At 37.8% G+C, this 16,878-nt stretch overlaps 1 protein-coding gene across 1 annotated transcript in view; it reads right to left on the bottom strand.

The window, feature by feature from the left end:
* The window catches only part of TYK2 (tyrosine kinase 2), a gene marked incomplete at both ends in the record, with an annotated part of 37,369 nt that extends 23,980 nt beyond the window's left edge, over window positions 1–13,389 (bottom strand). The window contains 5 exons of the mRNA XM_056509956.1: window positions 420–777; window positions 3,561–3,703; window positions 7,448–7,565; window positions 9,156–9,279; window positions 13,266–13,389. Coding sequence (XP_056365931.1) covers window positions 420–777; window positions 3,561–3,703; window positions 7,448–7,565; window positions 9,156–9,279; window positions 13,266–13,389 — 867 coding nt within the window. The remainder of the gene's footprint in view (window positions 1–419; window positions 778–3,560; window positions 3,704–7,447; window positions 7,566–9,155; window positions 9,280–13,265) is intronic.
* Between the last annotated feature and the right edge of the window lie 3,489 nt (window positions 13,390–16,878).

Genomic DNA, 16,878 nt, shown 5'->3' with positions numbered 1-16,878 from the left:
TTCTACCCAACCCCCAAATTTTGATTGGATTTTCCCATGAAAACACCAAATTTTGGCTGGAATTTTCTACCCAAACCCCAAATTTGGGCCGGAAATTTCTACCCAACCCCCAAATTTTGCCTGGAATTTCCCACCCGACCCCCAAATTTCTTCAGAATTTCCCACCCAACCCAAATTTCTTTGGAATCTCCCACCCAACCCCCAAATTTCTTTGGAATCTCCCACTCATCCCCCAAATTTCTTTGGAATTTCCCACCCAAAACCCCAAATTTGGGCTCGAATTTTCTATCCAACCCCCGAATCTCTTTGGAATTTCCCACCCAAATCCCAAATTTTGCCTAAAATTTTCTACCTAACCCCCAAATTTCTTTGGAATTTCCCACCCAACCCCCAGATTTTTTTTGGAACCCCCTCCCCACCTTCTCCAGCTCCGGCCTCCACCGGATCCCTCCGGTCCCGCTGACCAGCAGCTGATGCGTGACCCGGAATTCCCCGAATTCCCGAATTTCCTGCGGCTCCACCGGTCTCATCTCCCCCTCCTCTCCCACCTGCAGGGCCAGAAGCTGGAAAGTTTCACTCCCAAAGTGAGGAAGCAGCAGCTCCAGGGTGCTGAGGAATTTGTACATCACGTCCTGGGCCGTCAGCCCGCCCGGGGCCAGCACCAGGCGCTGGAAACGCCGCAGGAAACGGCGGAAACTGCGGCGGAGGCGCAGGCGGGTCAGCAGGGAGCTGTGCTGCAGCTGGAGCCGGAATGGCAGGGGCAGGCACTCCTGGAAACTGGGGAAAATAAAATATATATCAGTGAGAAATAATAAAAATATAGGGAGAAAAATCAGGGAGAAAATCAGGGAAAAAATCGGCAAAAAAATAAAAAATACGGTAAAAATGACAAACGAAAGTAGTGAAAAATCTGTGAAAAATAAGGGAAAAAATAGTGAAAAATAAGAAAAAAAATAGTGAAAAATAAGTGGAAAAAATAGTGAAAAAGAAGGAAAAAATAGAGAAAAAATAGTGAAAAATAAGAGAAAAAATCAGTGAAGAATAAGAACAATAGTGAATGTGGGAGCGGGTCAGGAGAGAGCTGTGCTGGAGCTGGAGCCGGAATGGGAGAGGGAGGCACTCCTGGAAACTGGGGAAAATAAAATATATATCAGTGAGAAATAATAAAAATATAGGGAGAAAAATCAGGGAAAAATTCAGGGAAAAAAATCGGCAAAAAATTAAAAAAAACGGTGAAAAAGACGGACGAAAGTAGTGAAAAATATGGGAAAAATAGTGAAAAATAAGAAAAAAAATAGTGAAAAATAAGAGAGAAAAATAGTGAAAAAGAAGGAAAAACAGAGTGAAAAATAGAGAAAAAATAGTGAAAAATAAGAGAAAAAATCAGTGAAGAATAAGAACAATAGTGAATGTGGGAGCGGGTCAGCAGAGAGCTGTGCTGGAGCTGGAGCCGGAATGGCAGGGGCAGGCACTCCTGGAAACTGGGGAAAATAAAATATATATCAGTGAGAAATAATAAAAATATAGGGAGAAAAATCAGGGAGAAAATCGGGGGAAAAAATCGGCAAAAAAATTAAAAAAAAAACAGTGAAAAAGGCGGACGAAAATAGTGAAAAATAAGAAAAAAACAGTGAAAAATAAGAAAAAATTAGTGAAAAATAAGGGAGAAAAATAGTGAAAAACAAGGAAAAAAAGAGTGAAAAAAAGAGAAAAAATAGTGAAAAATAAGAGAAAAAATCAGTGAAAAATAAGAGAAAAAATCAGTGAAAAATAAGAACAATAGTGAATGTGGGAGCAGGTCAGCAGAGAGCTGTGCTGCAGCTGGAGCCGGAATGGGAGGGGCAGGCACTCCTGGAAACTGGGGAAAATAAAATATATATCAGTGAGAAATAATATAAATATAGGGAGAAAAATCAGGGAGAAAATCAGGGAAAAATCAGCAAAAAATAAAAAATACGGTAAAAACGATGGACGAAAGTAGTGAAAAATATGGGAAAAAATCAGTGAAAAATAAGAAAAAAACAGTGAAAAATAAGAGAGAAAAATAGTGAAAAACAAGGAAAAACAGAGTGAAAAATAGAGAAAAAATAGTGAAAAATAAGAGAAAAAATCAGTGAAGAATAAGAACAATAGTGAATGTGGGAGCGGGTCAGCAGAGAGCTGTGCTGGAGCTGGAGCCGGAATGGGAGAGGGAGGCACTCCTGGAAACTGGGGAAAATAAAATATATATCAGTGAGAAATAATAAAAATATAGGGAGAAAAATCAGGGAGAAAATCAGGGGAAAAATCAGCAAAAAAATAAAAAAAACGGTAAAAACGATGGACGAAAGTAGTGAAAAATAAGACAAAAAATAGTGAAAAATAAGAAAAAAAATAGTGAAAAATAAGAGAGAAAAATAGTGAAAAAGAAGGAAAAACAGAGTGAAAAATAGAGAAAAAATAGTAAAAAATAAGAGAAAAAATCAGTGAAAAATAAGAACAATAGTGAATGTGGGAGCGGGTCAGCAGGGAGCTGTGCTGGAGCTGGAGCCGGAATGGGAGGGGCAGGCACTCCTGGAAACTGGGGAAAATAAAATAAAATTAGTGAGAAATAATAAAAATATAGGGAGAAAAATCAGGGAAAAAATCAGGGAAAAAACCGGGGAAAAAATCGGCAAAAAAATAAAAAAAAACAGTGAAAAAGGCGGACGAAAATAGTGAAAAATAAGGGGAAAAACAGTGAAAAATAAGAGAAAAAACAGTGAAAAAGAAGGAAAAAAATAGTGAAAAAAAGAGAAAAACAGAGTGAAAAATGAGGAAAAAAACAGTGAGAAAGAAGGAAAAATATTGAAATATAAGAACAACAGTGTATGTGGGAGCGGGTCAGCAGAGAGCTGTGCTGGAGCTGCAGGCGGAATGGGAGAGGGAGGCACTCCTGGAAACTGGGGGAAAAAAGAGGGAAAAAATGGTGAAAAAAAAGGGGAAAATAGTGAAAAAATAAGAGGAACAAGTGAGAAAAATCTGGGAAAAAAATCAGGGAAAAATGAGGAAAAAAACAGGGAAAAATGAGAAAAAAACCAGGGAAAAATGAGGAAAAAAACAGGGGAAAAAATTGAAAAAACAGTGAGAAAACCAGTGAAAAATAAGAAAAAATTAGTGAAATATAAGGGGAAAAAACAGTGAAAAAGAAGTAAAAAATAGTGAAAAATAAGAAAAAAAGCGTGAAAAAGTAAGGCAAAACCAGTGAAAAATAAGAAAAAAATAGTGAAAAATAAGAAAAAATAGTGAAAAATAAGAGAAAATTAGTGAAAAATAAGGAAAAAACCAGTGAAAAAATCAGAGGAAAAAATCAGTGAAAAATAAGGAAAAACACAATGAAAAAACAGAAAAAAATAGTGAAAAAATAGAAAAAAATAGTGAAAAAAATAGAAAAAAATAGTGAAAAAATAGAAAAAAATAGTGAAAAGTAAGGGAAAAAATCAGTGAAAAATAATAAAAAAAATAGTGAAAAAAATCAGTGAAAAAACCAGTGAAAAATAATAAAAAAAAAGAGAGAAAAAGAGCAGAAGAAATGAGCTCACCTGTGTGTCCGCGCCACCTGCGTGAGCGCGGCGCCGCCCTGCAGCGCCAGCTGCGCCAGCTGCAGCACGGCCAGGCCCAGGCTCTCCTCCTGCAGCCGCTCGGGGGCGCCCCCCAGCGCCCCCCCGGCGAAATCCAGCTTGGCCTGGGGGAAAAATAATGGGGGGAAAATGGGAAATTTAACTTTTCTGGGTTCAAATGGAAATAGGTGGGGAGAAAACACAGTTTGAGGGGGATAAATGCAAATTTTCCCTGTTAAAATTAAATACGTTTGGAGGAAAAATATCAAGAAATTTGAATTTTTCTGGTTAAATTTGAAATTATTTGGGGTTAAAAAATTATAAATTCAAAATTTCACAAGTTAAAATTGAAATAGTAGGGGTGAAAAAATTGGAAATTCGAATTTTCCCCGTTAAATGCGAAATAATTGGGGTGTAAAAACAATAAATTCTAATTTTTCATATTAAATTTGAAATAATTTGGGGTTAAAAAATTATAAATTCAAAATTTCACCAGTTAAAGTTGAAATAGGAGGGGTGAGAAAATGATAAATTCAAATTTTCCCTGCTAAAATTAAATACGTTCGGAGAAAAAAAAATCAAGAAATTTGAATTTTTTGTGTTAAATTTGAAATAATTTGGGGTTAAAAAATTATAAATTCAGATTTTCCCAGTTAAAATTGAAATAGGAGGGGTGAAAAAATTAGAAATGCAAATTTTCCCTGTTAAAATTAAATACGTTCGGAGAAAAAAACCAAGAAATTCGAATTTTTTGTGTTAAATTTGAAATAATTTGGGTTAAAAAATTATAAATTCAAAATTTCACCAGTTAAAATGGAAAAAATTAGAAATTCAAAATTTCCCTGCTAAAATTAAAATTATTCGGAGAAAAAAAAATCAAGAAATTCGAATTTTTCCGGTTAAATTTGAAATAATTTGGGGTTAAAAACCACTAAATTCAAAATTTCACCAGTTAAAATTGAAATAATAGGGGTGAAAAAATTAGAAATTCGAATTTTCCCCGTTAAATGCGAAATAATTGGGGTGTAAAAACAATAAATTCGAATTTTTCATATTAAATTTGAAATAATTTGGGGTTAAAAAATTATAAATTCAAAATTTCACCAGTTAAAATTGAAATAGGAGGGGTGAGAAAATGATAAATTCAAATTTTCCCTGTTAAAATTAAATACGTTCAGAGAAAAAAAAATCAAGAAATTTGAATTTTTCTGGTTAAATTTGAAATAAGTTGGGGTTAAAAAATAATAAATTCAAAATTTCACCAGTTAAAATGGAAAAAATTAGAAATTCAAAATTTCCCTGCTAAAAATAAAATTATTCGGAGAAAAAAAACAAGAAATTTGAATTTTTCCGGTTAAATTTGAAATGATTTGGGTTAAAAATAATAAGTTCAAAATTTCACCAATTAAAATTGAAATAATTGGGAAAAAAAGCACAATTTGAAGTGAAAAATTCAAATTTTCCCTGCTAAAATTAAATACGTTCGGAGAAAAAAAATCAAGAAATTCAAATTTTTTGTGTTAAATTTGAAATAAGCTGGGGTTAAAAAATAATAAATTCAAAATTTCACCAGTTAAAATTGAAAAAATTAGAAATTCAAAATTTCCCTGCTAAAATTAAAATTATTCGGAGAAAAAAAACAAGAAATTTGAATTTTTCCGGTTAAATTTGAAATAAGTTGGGGTTAAAAAATAATAAGTTCAAAATTTCACCAGTTAAAATTGAAATAGGAGGGGTGAGAAAATGATAAATTCAAATTTTCCCTGCTAAAATTAAATACGTTCGGAGAAAAAAAATCAAGAAATTCGAATTTTTTGTGTTAAATTTGAAATAAGTTGGGGTTAAAAAATAATAAATTCAAAATTTCACCAGTTAAAACTGAAAAAATTAGAAATTCAAAATTTCCCTGCTAAAATTAAAATTATTCGGAGAAAAAAACCAATCAATTTGAATTTTTTGTGTTAAATTTGAATTAATTTGGGGTTAAAAAACACTAAATCCAAACTTTCCCTGGGAATTTGATATAATTGGGAAAAAAACACAATTTGAAGTGAAAAATTCAAATTTTCCCTGTTAAAATTAAAACAATTGGGGAGAAAAAAACCTGTAAATTCAAATTTTCCGTGTTAAAATTTGAAATAATTGGGAAAAAACACAATTTGAGGTGGAAAAATTAAAATTTTTCTGCCATTTTGCCCATTTTGACGACAATAATCCCATTTTTTGCCCATCTTTTGCCCATTTTCATTCAAACTCAAGACAATAATCCCATTTTCCCCATTTTTTCCCATTTTATGACAATAATCCCATTTTTTGCCCATTTTGACAACAATAATCCAATTTTCTACCCCAAAAATTCAGAATAATCCCATTTTCTGCCCAAAAAGCCAGAATAATCCCATTTTTTACCCATTTTGACGACAATAATCCCATTTTTTCCTCATTTTTTGCCCTTTTTTGCCCATTTTTGCCCATTTTATGACAATAATCCCATTTTTACCCATTTTTACCCCATTTTTTCCCCATTTTCCCCCATTTTTTCCCATTTTATCACAATAATCCCATTTTTGCCCATCTTTTGCCCATTTTTTCCCCATTTTTTACCCATTTTTACCCATTTTCCCCATTTTCCCCATTTTTCCCCATTTTTCCCCCATTTTGATGACAATAATCCCATTTTTTGCCCGTCTTTTGCCCATTTTTACCCATTTTTTCCCCATTTTTACCCATTTTCTCCCATTTTCACCCATTTTTTCCCCATTTTTCCCCATTTTTCCCCATTTTCCCTCCCCACCTGCTGGAACAGGTACTGGAAGGACGCCCAGTCCATTTTCACCCATTTTTACCCCATTTTTCCCCATTTTTCCCCCAATTTTTCCCCTTTTCCCACATTTTTCCCCATTTTCCCCCATTTTTCCCATTTTCCCTCCCCACCTGCTGGAACAGGTACTGGAAGGACGCCCAGTCCATTTTCCCCCATTTTCCCCATTTCCCCCCATTTTTTTTCCCCTTTTTCCCCATTTCCCCATTCCCCATTTTTCCCCATTTTCCCCATTTTTCCCCCATTTTCCCCATTTTCCCCATTTTTCCCCCTTTCCCCATTTTCCCCCATTTTTCCCCATTCCCCCATTTTTCCCCATTTCCCCATTTTTCCCCCATTTTTCCCCATGTTTCCCCATTTTCCCTCCCCACCTGCTGGAACAGGTACTGGAAGGACGCCCAGTCCATTTTTACCCATTTTTCCCCATTTTTTTCCCCATTTTCCCCCATTTTTCCCCATTTTCCCATTTTCCCATTTTTTCCCATTTCCCCATTTTCCCCCATTTTTCCCCATTTCCCCAATTTTCCCCATTTTCCCCTCCCCACCTGCTGGAACAGGTACTGGAAGGATGCCCAGTCCATTTTCCCCATTTTTCCCCATTTTTCCCCATTTTTCCCCCATTTTGATGACAATAATCCCATTTTTTGCCCATTTTTTGCCCATTTTGATGACAATAATCCCATTTTTTGCCCATTTTTTGCCCATTTTATGACAATAATCCCATTTTTTCCCCATTTTTGTCCCCATTTCCCCCCAGGTTTTTCGCTGTTTTTTCCCATTTTTCCCCATTTTTTCCCCATTTTTCCCCATTTTCCCCTCCCCACCTGCTGGAACAGGTACTGGAAGGACGCCCAGTCCATTTTTCCCCATTTTTTCCCCATTTTTGCCCATTTTTCCCCATTTTTATCCATTTTTCCCCATTTTTTGCCCATTTTATGACAATAATCCCATTTTTTCCCCATTTTTTCCCCATTTCCCCCCAGTTTTTTCCCATTTTTTCCCCATTTTTCCCCATTTTTTCCCCCATGTTTCCCCATTTTTTCCCCACCTGCTGGAACAGGTACTGGAAGGACGCCCAGTCCAGCAGGGCCGTCCCGTTCCCCCCGGCCCTGCGCAGAACCGGCGGCTCGGATCGGAGCAGCCCGTGCCAGTTCCGGAAATAAAACCTGCAACAAAACAACCCCAAATCCACAATAATTCCTGAGAAAAACGGGAATTCAGCCCTGACCTCAGCCTGAAGGGCAGGGTGGTGTCAGTGTAATAAATCAATCAATCAATCAATCAATAAATCAATCAATAAATAAATCAATCAATAAATCCCATAATTTCCCCTGACCTCATCCTGAAGATCAGGGTGGTGTCGGTGTAATAAATCAATCAATCAATCAATCAATCAATCAATCAATCAATCCAAATAATTCAGCCCTGACCTCATCCTGAAGAGCAGCGTGGTGTCGGTGTAATAAATCAATCAATCATTCAATAAATCAATCAATAAAAAAATCCCAATAATTCAGGCCTGACCTCAGCCTGAAGATCAGGGTGGTGCTGCTGCAATCAATCAATCAATCAATAGATAAATCCCAATAATTCAGGCCTGACCTCAACCTGAAGATCAGGGTGATGTTGGTGCTGGTGCAATCAATCAATCAATCAATCAATCAATCAATAATTCCCCCTGACCTCATCCTGAAGATCAGGGTGCTGTCGGTGTAATAAATCAATCAATCAATCAATCAATAAATCCCAATAATTCAGCCCTGACCTCATCCTGAAGAGGGGTGTGAGGTCAGTGTTGAGGAAATCAATCAATCAATCAATCAATCAATCAATCAATCAATCAATAATTACAAGCAGAATTAGCAAAAATAGAAAATCAATCAATCAATCAATCAATAAATAAATGTCAAATTTTTCCCAATAAAATTTGGGATTCAAGCCCCGACCTCATCCTGAAGAGCAGAGTGAGGTCGGTGTCGGAGCAATAAATCAATCAATCAATAAATCAATCAATAATTACAAGCAGAATTAGCAATAATAATACATCAACAAACCAATAAATAAATGAATAAATCCCATCATTTTTCCCAATAAAATTTGGGATTCAGGCCCTGACCTCATCCTGAAGATCAGGGTGGTGTCGGTGCAATAAATAAATCAATCAATAAATCAATCAATCAATCAATCAATCCAAATTTTTCCCTGACCTCATCCTGAAGAGCAGCGTGAGGTCGGTGTCGGGGCAATAAATTAATCAACGAATAAATAAATAGATCAATAAATATTACAAGCAGAATTCACAATAAATAATAAATTAATCAATCAATCAATCAATAATTTCCCCCGACCTCATCCTGAACTCCACGGTGCAGTCAGTGCCAGTGCAATCAATCAATCAATAATCAATAACCAACGTACCTCATCCTGAGCTGCAGGGTGCAGTCAGTGTAATAAATCAATCAATAATCAATAATCGATAATCAATGTACCTCATCCTGAGCTCCAGGGTGCAGTCGGTGCCGGTGCAATCAATCAATAATCAATAATCAATAATCAATGTACCTCATCCTGAGCTCCAGGGTGCGGTCGGTGCCGGTGCAATCAATCAATCAATAATCGATAATCAATAATCAATAATCGATAATCAATGTACCTCATCCTGAGCTCCAGGGTGCAGTCGGTGCCGGTGCAATCAATCAATCAATCAATCAATCAATAATCAATAATCGATAATCAATAATCGATAACCAATGTACCTCATCCTGAGCTGCAGGGTGCGGTCGGTGCCGGGCCCGATGCGGATCCGCTGGTTCGGGGGCAGCCAGAGCCGCTGCCGGGGCTCGAACAGGGCGAAGAGGCTGCAGCAGAGAGGGGAGATCCCTGGGGGAATTCCAAAAAAATGGGATTTTGGGGGGTTTGATACCAAAAAATTGGGATTTTGGGGGGTTTGATACCAAAAAAAATGGAATTCTGGGGGGTCTGATAGCAAAAAATTGGGATTTTGGGGGGTTTGACAGCAAAAAAATTGGGATTTTGGGGGGTTTGATAGCAAAAAATTGGAATTCTGGGGGGTTTGATACCAAAAAATTGGGATTTTTTGGGGTCTGATACCAAAAAATTGGAATTTTGGGGGGTTTGATAGCAAAAAATTGGGATTTTGGGGGTTTGATACCAAAAAATTGGGATTTTGGGGGGTTTGATAGCAAAAAATTGGGATTTTGGGGGTTTGATACCAAAAAATTGGGATTTTGGGGGGGTTGATAGCAAAAAATTGGGATTTTGGGGGGTTTGATACCAAAAAATTGGGATTTTGGGGGGTTTGATAGCAAAAAATTGGGATTTTGGGGGTTTGATAGCAAAAAAAATGGGATTTTGGGGGGTTTGATAGCAAAAAATTGGAATTTTGGGGGGTTTGATTCCAAAAAATTGGGATTTTGGGGGTTTGATACCAAAAAATTGGGATTTTGGGGGGTTTGATAGCAAAAAACTGGAATTTTGGGGGGTTTGGTACCAAAAAACTGGAATTTTGGGGGGTCTGATACCAAAAAATTGGGATTTTGGGGGGTTTGATAGCAAAAAATTGGGATTTTTTGGGGTTTGATACCAAAAAATTGGGATTTTGGGGGTTTGATACCAAAAAACTGGAATTTTGGGGGGTTTGGTACCAAAAAACTGGAATTTTGGGGGGTCTGATACCAAAAAATTGGGATTTTGGGGGGTTTGATAGCAAAAAAAATTGGGATTTTGGGGGGTTTGATAGCAAAAAATTGGGATTTTGGGGGTTTGATACCAAAAAATTGGAATTTTGGGGGTTTGACACAAAAAAATTGGAATTTTGGGGGGTTTGATACAAAAAAAACTCAAAATCTGGGGGGTTTGATACCAAAAAATGGAATTCTGGGGGGTTTGATAGCAAAAAACTGGAATTTTGAGGGGTTTGATACAAAAAAATTGGAATTTTGGGGGGTTTGATAGCAAAAAACTGGAATTTTGGGGGTTTGATAGCAAAAAAATTGGGATTTTGGGGGTTTTGATACCAAAAAATTGGGATTTTGGGGGTTTTGATACCAAAAAATTGGGATTTTGGGGGGTTTGATAGCAAAAAACTGGAATTTTGGGGGGTCTGATACCAAAAAATTGGGATTTTGGGGGGTTTGATAGCAAAAAATTGGGATTTTTTGGGGTTTGATACCAAAAAATTGGGATTTTGGGGGTTTGATACCAAAAAACTGGAATTTTGGGGGGTTTGGTACCAAAAAACTGGAATTTTGGGGGGTCTGATACCAAAAAATTGGGATTTTGGGGGGTTTGATAGCAAAAAAAATTGGGATTTTGGGGGGTTTGATAGCAAAAAATTGGGATTTTGGGGGTTTGATACCAAAAAATTGGAATTTTGGGGGTTTGACACAAAAAAATTGGAATTTTGGGGGGTTTGATACAAAAAAAACTCAAAATCTGGGGGGTTTGATACCAAAAAATGGAATTCTGGGGGGTTTGATAGCAAAAAACTGGAATTTTGAGGGGTTTGATACAAAAAAATTGGAATTTTGGGGGGTTTGATAGCAAAAAACTGGAATTTTGGGGGTTTGATAGCAAAAAAATTGGGATTTTGGGGGTTTTGATACCAAAAAATTGGGATTTTGGGGGTTTTGATACCAAAAAATTGGGATTTTGGGGGGTTTGATAGCAAAAAACTGGAATTTTGGAGGGTCTGATAGCAAAAAACCTGAAAAAAAACCCCAAAAAAATCTCAAGAAATACCAAAAAAACCCCCAAAAAACCCAAATCAAAAAGCCCAAAAAATCCCCAAAAACCCCCAAAAAATCTTAAAAAAACCCAAAAAAACCTCCAAAAAACCCCCCGAAAAAACCCAAAAAAAATCTCCAAAAAACCCCCAAAAAACACAGAAAAAATCTCAAAAAGCCCAAAAAAAACCCAAGAATTCCCCAAAACACTTCAAAAAACCCCCCAAAAAAACCAGAAAAAATCCCAAAAAAACCCCCAAACCCCCAAAACACCCCCAAAAAAATTCAGAAAATAATCTCAAAAAATCTAAAAAAATCCCCCAAACCCCCAAACCCCTTTCCCCGCTCACCGAGGCTCTGGGCCAGCTCCAGGCAGATCTCCTGGGCACTGAACACACCAGGATCCTCCATCCCCAAAAAACCTCAAAAAACCCCCCAAAAAAACCCCAAAAAAAACCCCAAAAAACCGAGAAAAAAAAATCTCCAAAAAAACCCAAAAAAAAACCCGAAAAAACCTAAAAAAAAATCTAAAAAAAAATCCAAAAAAAAAAATCTGAAAAAACCCCAAAAAACCCTCAAAAATCTCAAAAAAAACCCCAAAAAACCCCAAAAAACCCCAAAAAAACCCAGAAAAAAATCTCAGAAACCCCCCAAAAAACCCCAAAAAAATCTCAAAAAAACCCCAAAAAACCCCCCAAAAACCCAGAAAAAAATCCCAAAAAATCCCAAAAATCCCCCCAAAACCCCCAGAGTTCCCCCTCCCCAGGCGCTCACCGAGGCTCTGGGCCAGCTCCAGGCAGATCTCCTGGGCACTGAACGCACCAGGATCCACCATCCCCAAAAAACCTCAAAAAAACCTCAAAAAAAACCCAAAAAAAAACCCCAAAAAACCGAGAAAAAAAAAATCTCCAAAAAAACCCAAAAAACACCCAAAAAAACCTCAAAAAAAATCTCAAAAAAATAAAAAAAAATTCTGAAAAAACCCCAAAAAACCCTCAAAAATCTCAAAAAAAACCCCAAAAAACCCCAAAAAACCCAGAAAAAAATCTCAGAAACCCCCCAAAAAACCCCAAAAAAATCTCAAAAAAACCCCAAAAAACCCCCCAAAAACCCAGAAAAAAATCCCAAAAAATCCCAAAAATCCCCCCAAAACCCCCAGAGTTCCCCCTCCCCAGGCGCTCACCGAGGCTCTGGGCCAGCTCCAGGCAGATCTCCTGGGCACTGAACACACCAGGATCCTCCATCCCCAAAAAACCTCAAAAAAACCTCAAAAAACCCCAAAAAAACCCCCAAAAAACCGAGAAAAAAAAATCTCCAAAAAAACCCCAAAAAACCCGAAAAAAACCTAAAAAAAAATCTCAAAAAAACCCCAAAAAAAAAAAATCTGAAAAAACCCCAAAAAACCCTCAAAAATCTCAAAAAAAACCCCAAAAAACCCCAAAAAAACTCAGAAAAAATCTCAAAAATCCTCCAAAAAACCCCAAAAAAACCCCAAAAAACCCAGAAAAAAATCCCAAAAAATCCCCAAAACCCCCAAAAATCCCCAAAATCCTCCAAACCCGCAGGATTTCCCCTTTCCCCGCTCACCGAGGCTCTGGGCCAGCTCCAGGCAGATCTCCTGGGCACTGAACACACCAGGATCCACCATCCCCAAAAAACCTCAAAAAACCCCCCAAAAAACCCCAAAAAACCGAGAAAAAAAATCCAAAAAAACCCCAAAAAACACCCAAAAAAACCTCAAAAAAAAATCTCAAAAAAATAAAAAAAAATTCTGAAAAAACCCCAAAAAACCCTCAAAAATCTCAAAAAAAACCCCCAAAAAACCCCAAAAAACCCAGAAAAAAATCTCAGAAACCCCCCAAAAAACCCCAAAAAAATCTCAAAAAAACCCCAAAAAACCCCCCAAAAACACAGAAAAAAATCCCAAAAAATCCCAAAAATCCCCCCAAAACCCCCAGAGTTCCCCCTCCCCAGGCGCTCACCGAGGCTCTGGGCCAGCTCCAGGCAGATCTCCTGGGCACTGAACGCACCAGGATCCACCATCCCCAAAAAACCTCTAAAAAACCCCAAAAAACCCAGAAAAAAATCCCAAAAATCCCCCAAACCCCAAACCCCGCTCACCGAGGCTCTGGGCCAGCTCCAGGCAGATCTCCTCGGCGCTGGGGCTCCCCTGCCCATAGACCCGGCAGCGCTCCCGGCCCTCGGCGCCGCCCCAGAGCAGCAGCACCCGCAGCGCGGGGCCGGGACCGGGACCGGGACCGGGACCGGGCGGGGACACAGCGGGACCGGGACCGGGCGGGGACACAGCGGGACCGGGACTGGGACCGGGACCGGGCGGGGCCACAGCGGGACCGGGACCGGGGCCGGGCGGGGGCACAGCGGGACCGGGGCCGGGACCGGGACCGGGCGGGGACACAGCGGGACCGGGGCCGGGACCGGGACCGGGCGGGGACACAGCGCGGCCGGAGCGGCGGAACAGCGGCATGGCTGCAACGGGAACAACGGGATAGCGGTTAGAAAACGGGATAGAGATAAAAAAAGTCAAATAAAAATGGGATATTGGTTAAAAAAATGGGGTATTGGAGAAAAACGTGAAATAAAAATGGGATATCGGTTAAAAAATGGGATAGAGATAAAAAAAAGTCAAATAAAAATGGGATATTGGGGAAAAAAAATGGGGTATTGGGGAAAAATGTGAAATAAAAACGGGATATCGGTTAAAAAATGGGATAGAGATAAAAAAAGTAAAATAAAAATGGGATATTGGTCAAAAAAATGGGATATTGGTTAAATATTGAACAGAAAAGTGGGATATTAATTAAAAAAATGGGGTATTGGGGAAAAACGTGAAATAAAAACGGGATATCGGTTAAAAAATGGGATAGAGATAAAAAAAGTAAAATAAAAATGGGATATTGGTCAAAAAAAATGGGTATTGGGGAAAAACGTGAAATAAAGATGGGATATTGGTTAAAAAAATGGGGTACTGGGGAAAAACATGAAATAAAAATGGGATATTGGGGAAAAACATGAAATATAAATGGGATATTGGAGAAAAACATGGGATAAAAATGGGATATTGGGGAAAAACATGAAATAAAAATGGGATATCGGTTAAAAAATGGATAGAGATAAAAAAAGTAAAATAAAAATTGGATATTGGTCAAAAAAAATGGGATATTGGGGAAAAAAAAAGGGATATTGGTCAAAAAAATAAAATAAAAATGGGATATGAGTTAAAAAAATAAAAATGGGATATTGGTCAAAAAAATGGGATATTGGTCAAAAAAAATGGGATATTGGTTAAATATTGAACAGAAAAGTGGGATATTAATTAAAAAATGGGGTATTGGGGAAAAACAAGAAATAAAAATGGGATATCGGGTAAAAAAATGGGATAGAGATAAAAAAAGTAAAATAAAAATTGGATATTGGTCAAAAAAATGGGATATTGGTTAAAAAAATGGGGTATTGGGGAAAAACATGAAATAAAAATGGGATATGGGTGAAAAACATGAAATAAAAATGGGATATTGGGGAAAAACATGAAATAAAAATGGGATATTGGGGAAAAACATGAAATAAAAATGGGATATGGCTGAAAAAATGGGATATTGGTGAAAAAATAAAATAAAAATGGGATATTGGTCAAAAATTGGGATATTGGTCAAATATTGAACAAAAAAAAGGGATATTGGTCAAAAAAATGGGATATTGATCATAAAAATGGGATATTGGTAAAATATTGAACAAAAAAATGGGATATTGGTCAAAAAATGGGATATTGGTAAAAAAAATAAAATAAAAATGGGATATTGGTCAAAAAAAGGGATAAAGATAAAAAAATAAATGAGATATTGGTTAAATATTGAACAGAAAAATGAGATATTGGTCAAAAATTGGGATATTGGTGAAAAAAATGAAATAAAAATGGGATATTGGTCAAAAAAATGGGATATTGGTGAAAAAAAATAAAATAAATTGGGATATGGGTTGAAAAATAAATAAAAAATGGGATGTTGGTAAAAAATGGGATTTTGGTTAAAAAAATGGGATATTGGTCAAAAAAAGAAAAAATAAATGGGATATTGGTGAAAAAATGGGATATTGGACAAAAAACGGGATAGAGATAAAAAAAATAAAATTAAAATGGTATATTGGTCAAAAAAATGGGATAGAGATTAAAAAAATAAAATAAAAATGGGATATTGGTTAAAAAATGGGATATTGGTCAAAAAAAGAAAAAATAAATGGGATATTGGTGAAAAAATGGGATATTGGACAAAAAAAACGGGATAGAGATTAAAAAAATAAAATAAAAATGGGATATTGGTTAAAAAAATGGAATTTTGGTCAAATATTGAAAAAAAAATGGGATATTGGTTAAGAAAATGTGAAATTGGTTTAGAAAATGTTCAGGGTGGGTTTGGAACAATTTTTAGTTGGATTTTTTTAACAATTTTGAGTGGATTTTTGACCCATTTCAAGGTGAATTTTGACCGACTTTTAGTTGGATTTTGGACCAATTTTTAGTTGGATTTTAACCCATTTTCAGTTGGATTTTTGACCATTTTTAGTTGGATTTTTGACCCATTTCAAGGTGGATTTGACCAATTTTTAGTTTAATTTTTGACCATTTGGGAGTGAATTTTTGACCAATTTCAGGATGGATTTAACCCACTTTTAGTTGGATTTTTGACCAATTTGGGGCTGAATTTTTTGACCATTTTTAGTTGGATTTTAACCCAATTTCAGTTGGATTTTTGACCATTTTTAGTTGGATTTTGGACCAATTTTTAGTCGGATTTTTGACCATTTTTAGTCGGATTTTTGACCATTTTTAGTCGGATTTTAACCCAATTTCAGTTGGATTTTTTACCCATTTCTGGGCGCATTTTTGACCCACTTCCGGCTGAATTCTGACCCATTTTCAGTTTCATTTTTAACCCACTTCAAGACAAAACTTTGACTCACTTCAAGGTAAATTCTGACCAACTTCAAGATAAAATTTTGACCCATTTTGGGGTAAATTTAACCCATTCCAGAAGTTTTCTACCCCCCCATCCCCGGTTGGTACCGTCCCCTGTCCCCCCCATCCCCGGTTGGTACCGTCCCCTGTTCCCCCCCCCCCCATCCCCGGTTGGTACCGTCCGCTCTCCCCTCTCGGGGTTGGTTCCGCCCCTCCCGTTACAACCCGATCCCCGTCCCCCCTCTCCCCCCGCGCTGTTGGTATCACCCCCCGTTATCCCCCCGCTCCCTGTGTTGGTACCGGCTCCCCCCCTCCGGTTCCCCCCGTTGGTACCGGCCCGGCCGCCGCTCCGGTCCTCCGCTCGCAGAGCCGCGACTTCCTATTGGCTGCGAGAGACGCGCGCTGCTATTGGTTAACACAGCTCAAAGCCACGCCCACAATGCTTCCTATTGGCTGCGAGGTGCGTACTGCTATTGGTTAAAAGAACCTCCAGGCCACGCCCACACGGCTTCCTATTGGTTATGAGACGCGCGTTGCTATTGGTCAGCGCCGCCATAAACCACGCCCACATCGCACCCTATTGGCTGCAAGAAACACTCACTGTCATTGGTCAGCGCCAGGCCACGCCCACTAGCTTCACCCTATTGGTGGGCACAGCCAGGAAAGGCTCTGATTGGCTGAGAGCTGAAAGGGGCGGAGCCTCCAATGCACGTGGTGAAAGGGGCGTGGTCAGAGCGATCCAGGGGGCGGGGCCTGAGCGGCACA

This window comes from Oenanthe melanoleuca, chromosome 25 (genome assembly GCF_029582105.1).
Source record: "Oenanthe melanoleuca isolate GR-GAL-2019-014 chromosome 25, OMel1.0, whole genome shotgun sequence".
NCBI lineage: Eukaryota > Metazoa > Chordata > Aves > Passeriformes > Muscicapidae > Oenanthe > Oenanthe melanoleuca.
This window is presented reverse-complemented; position numbering and strand designations above follow the sequence as displayed.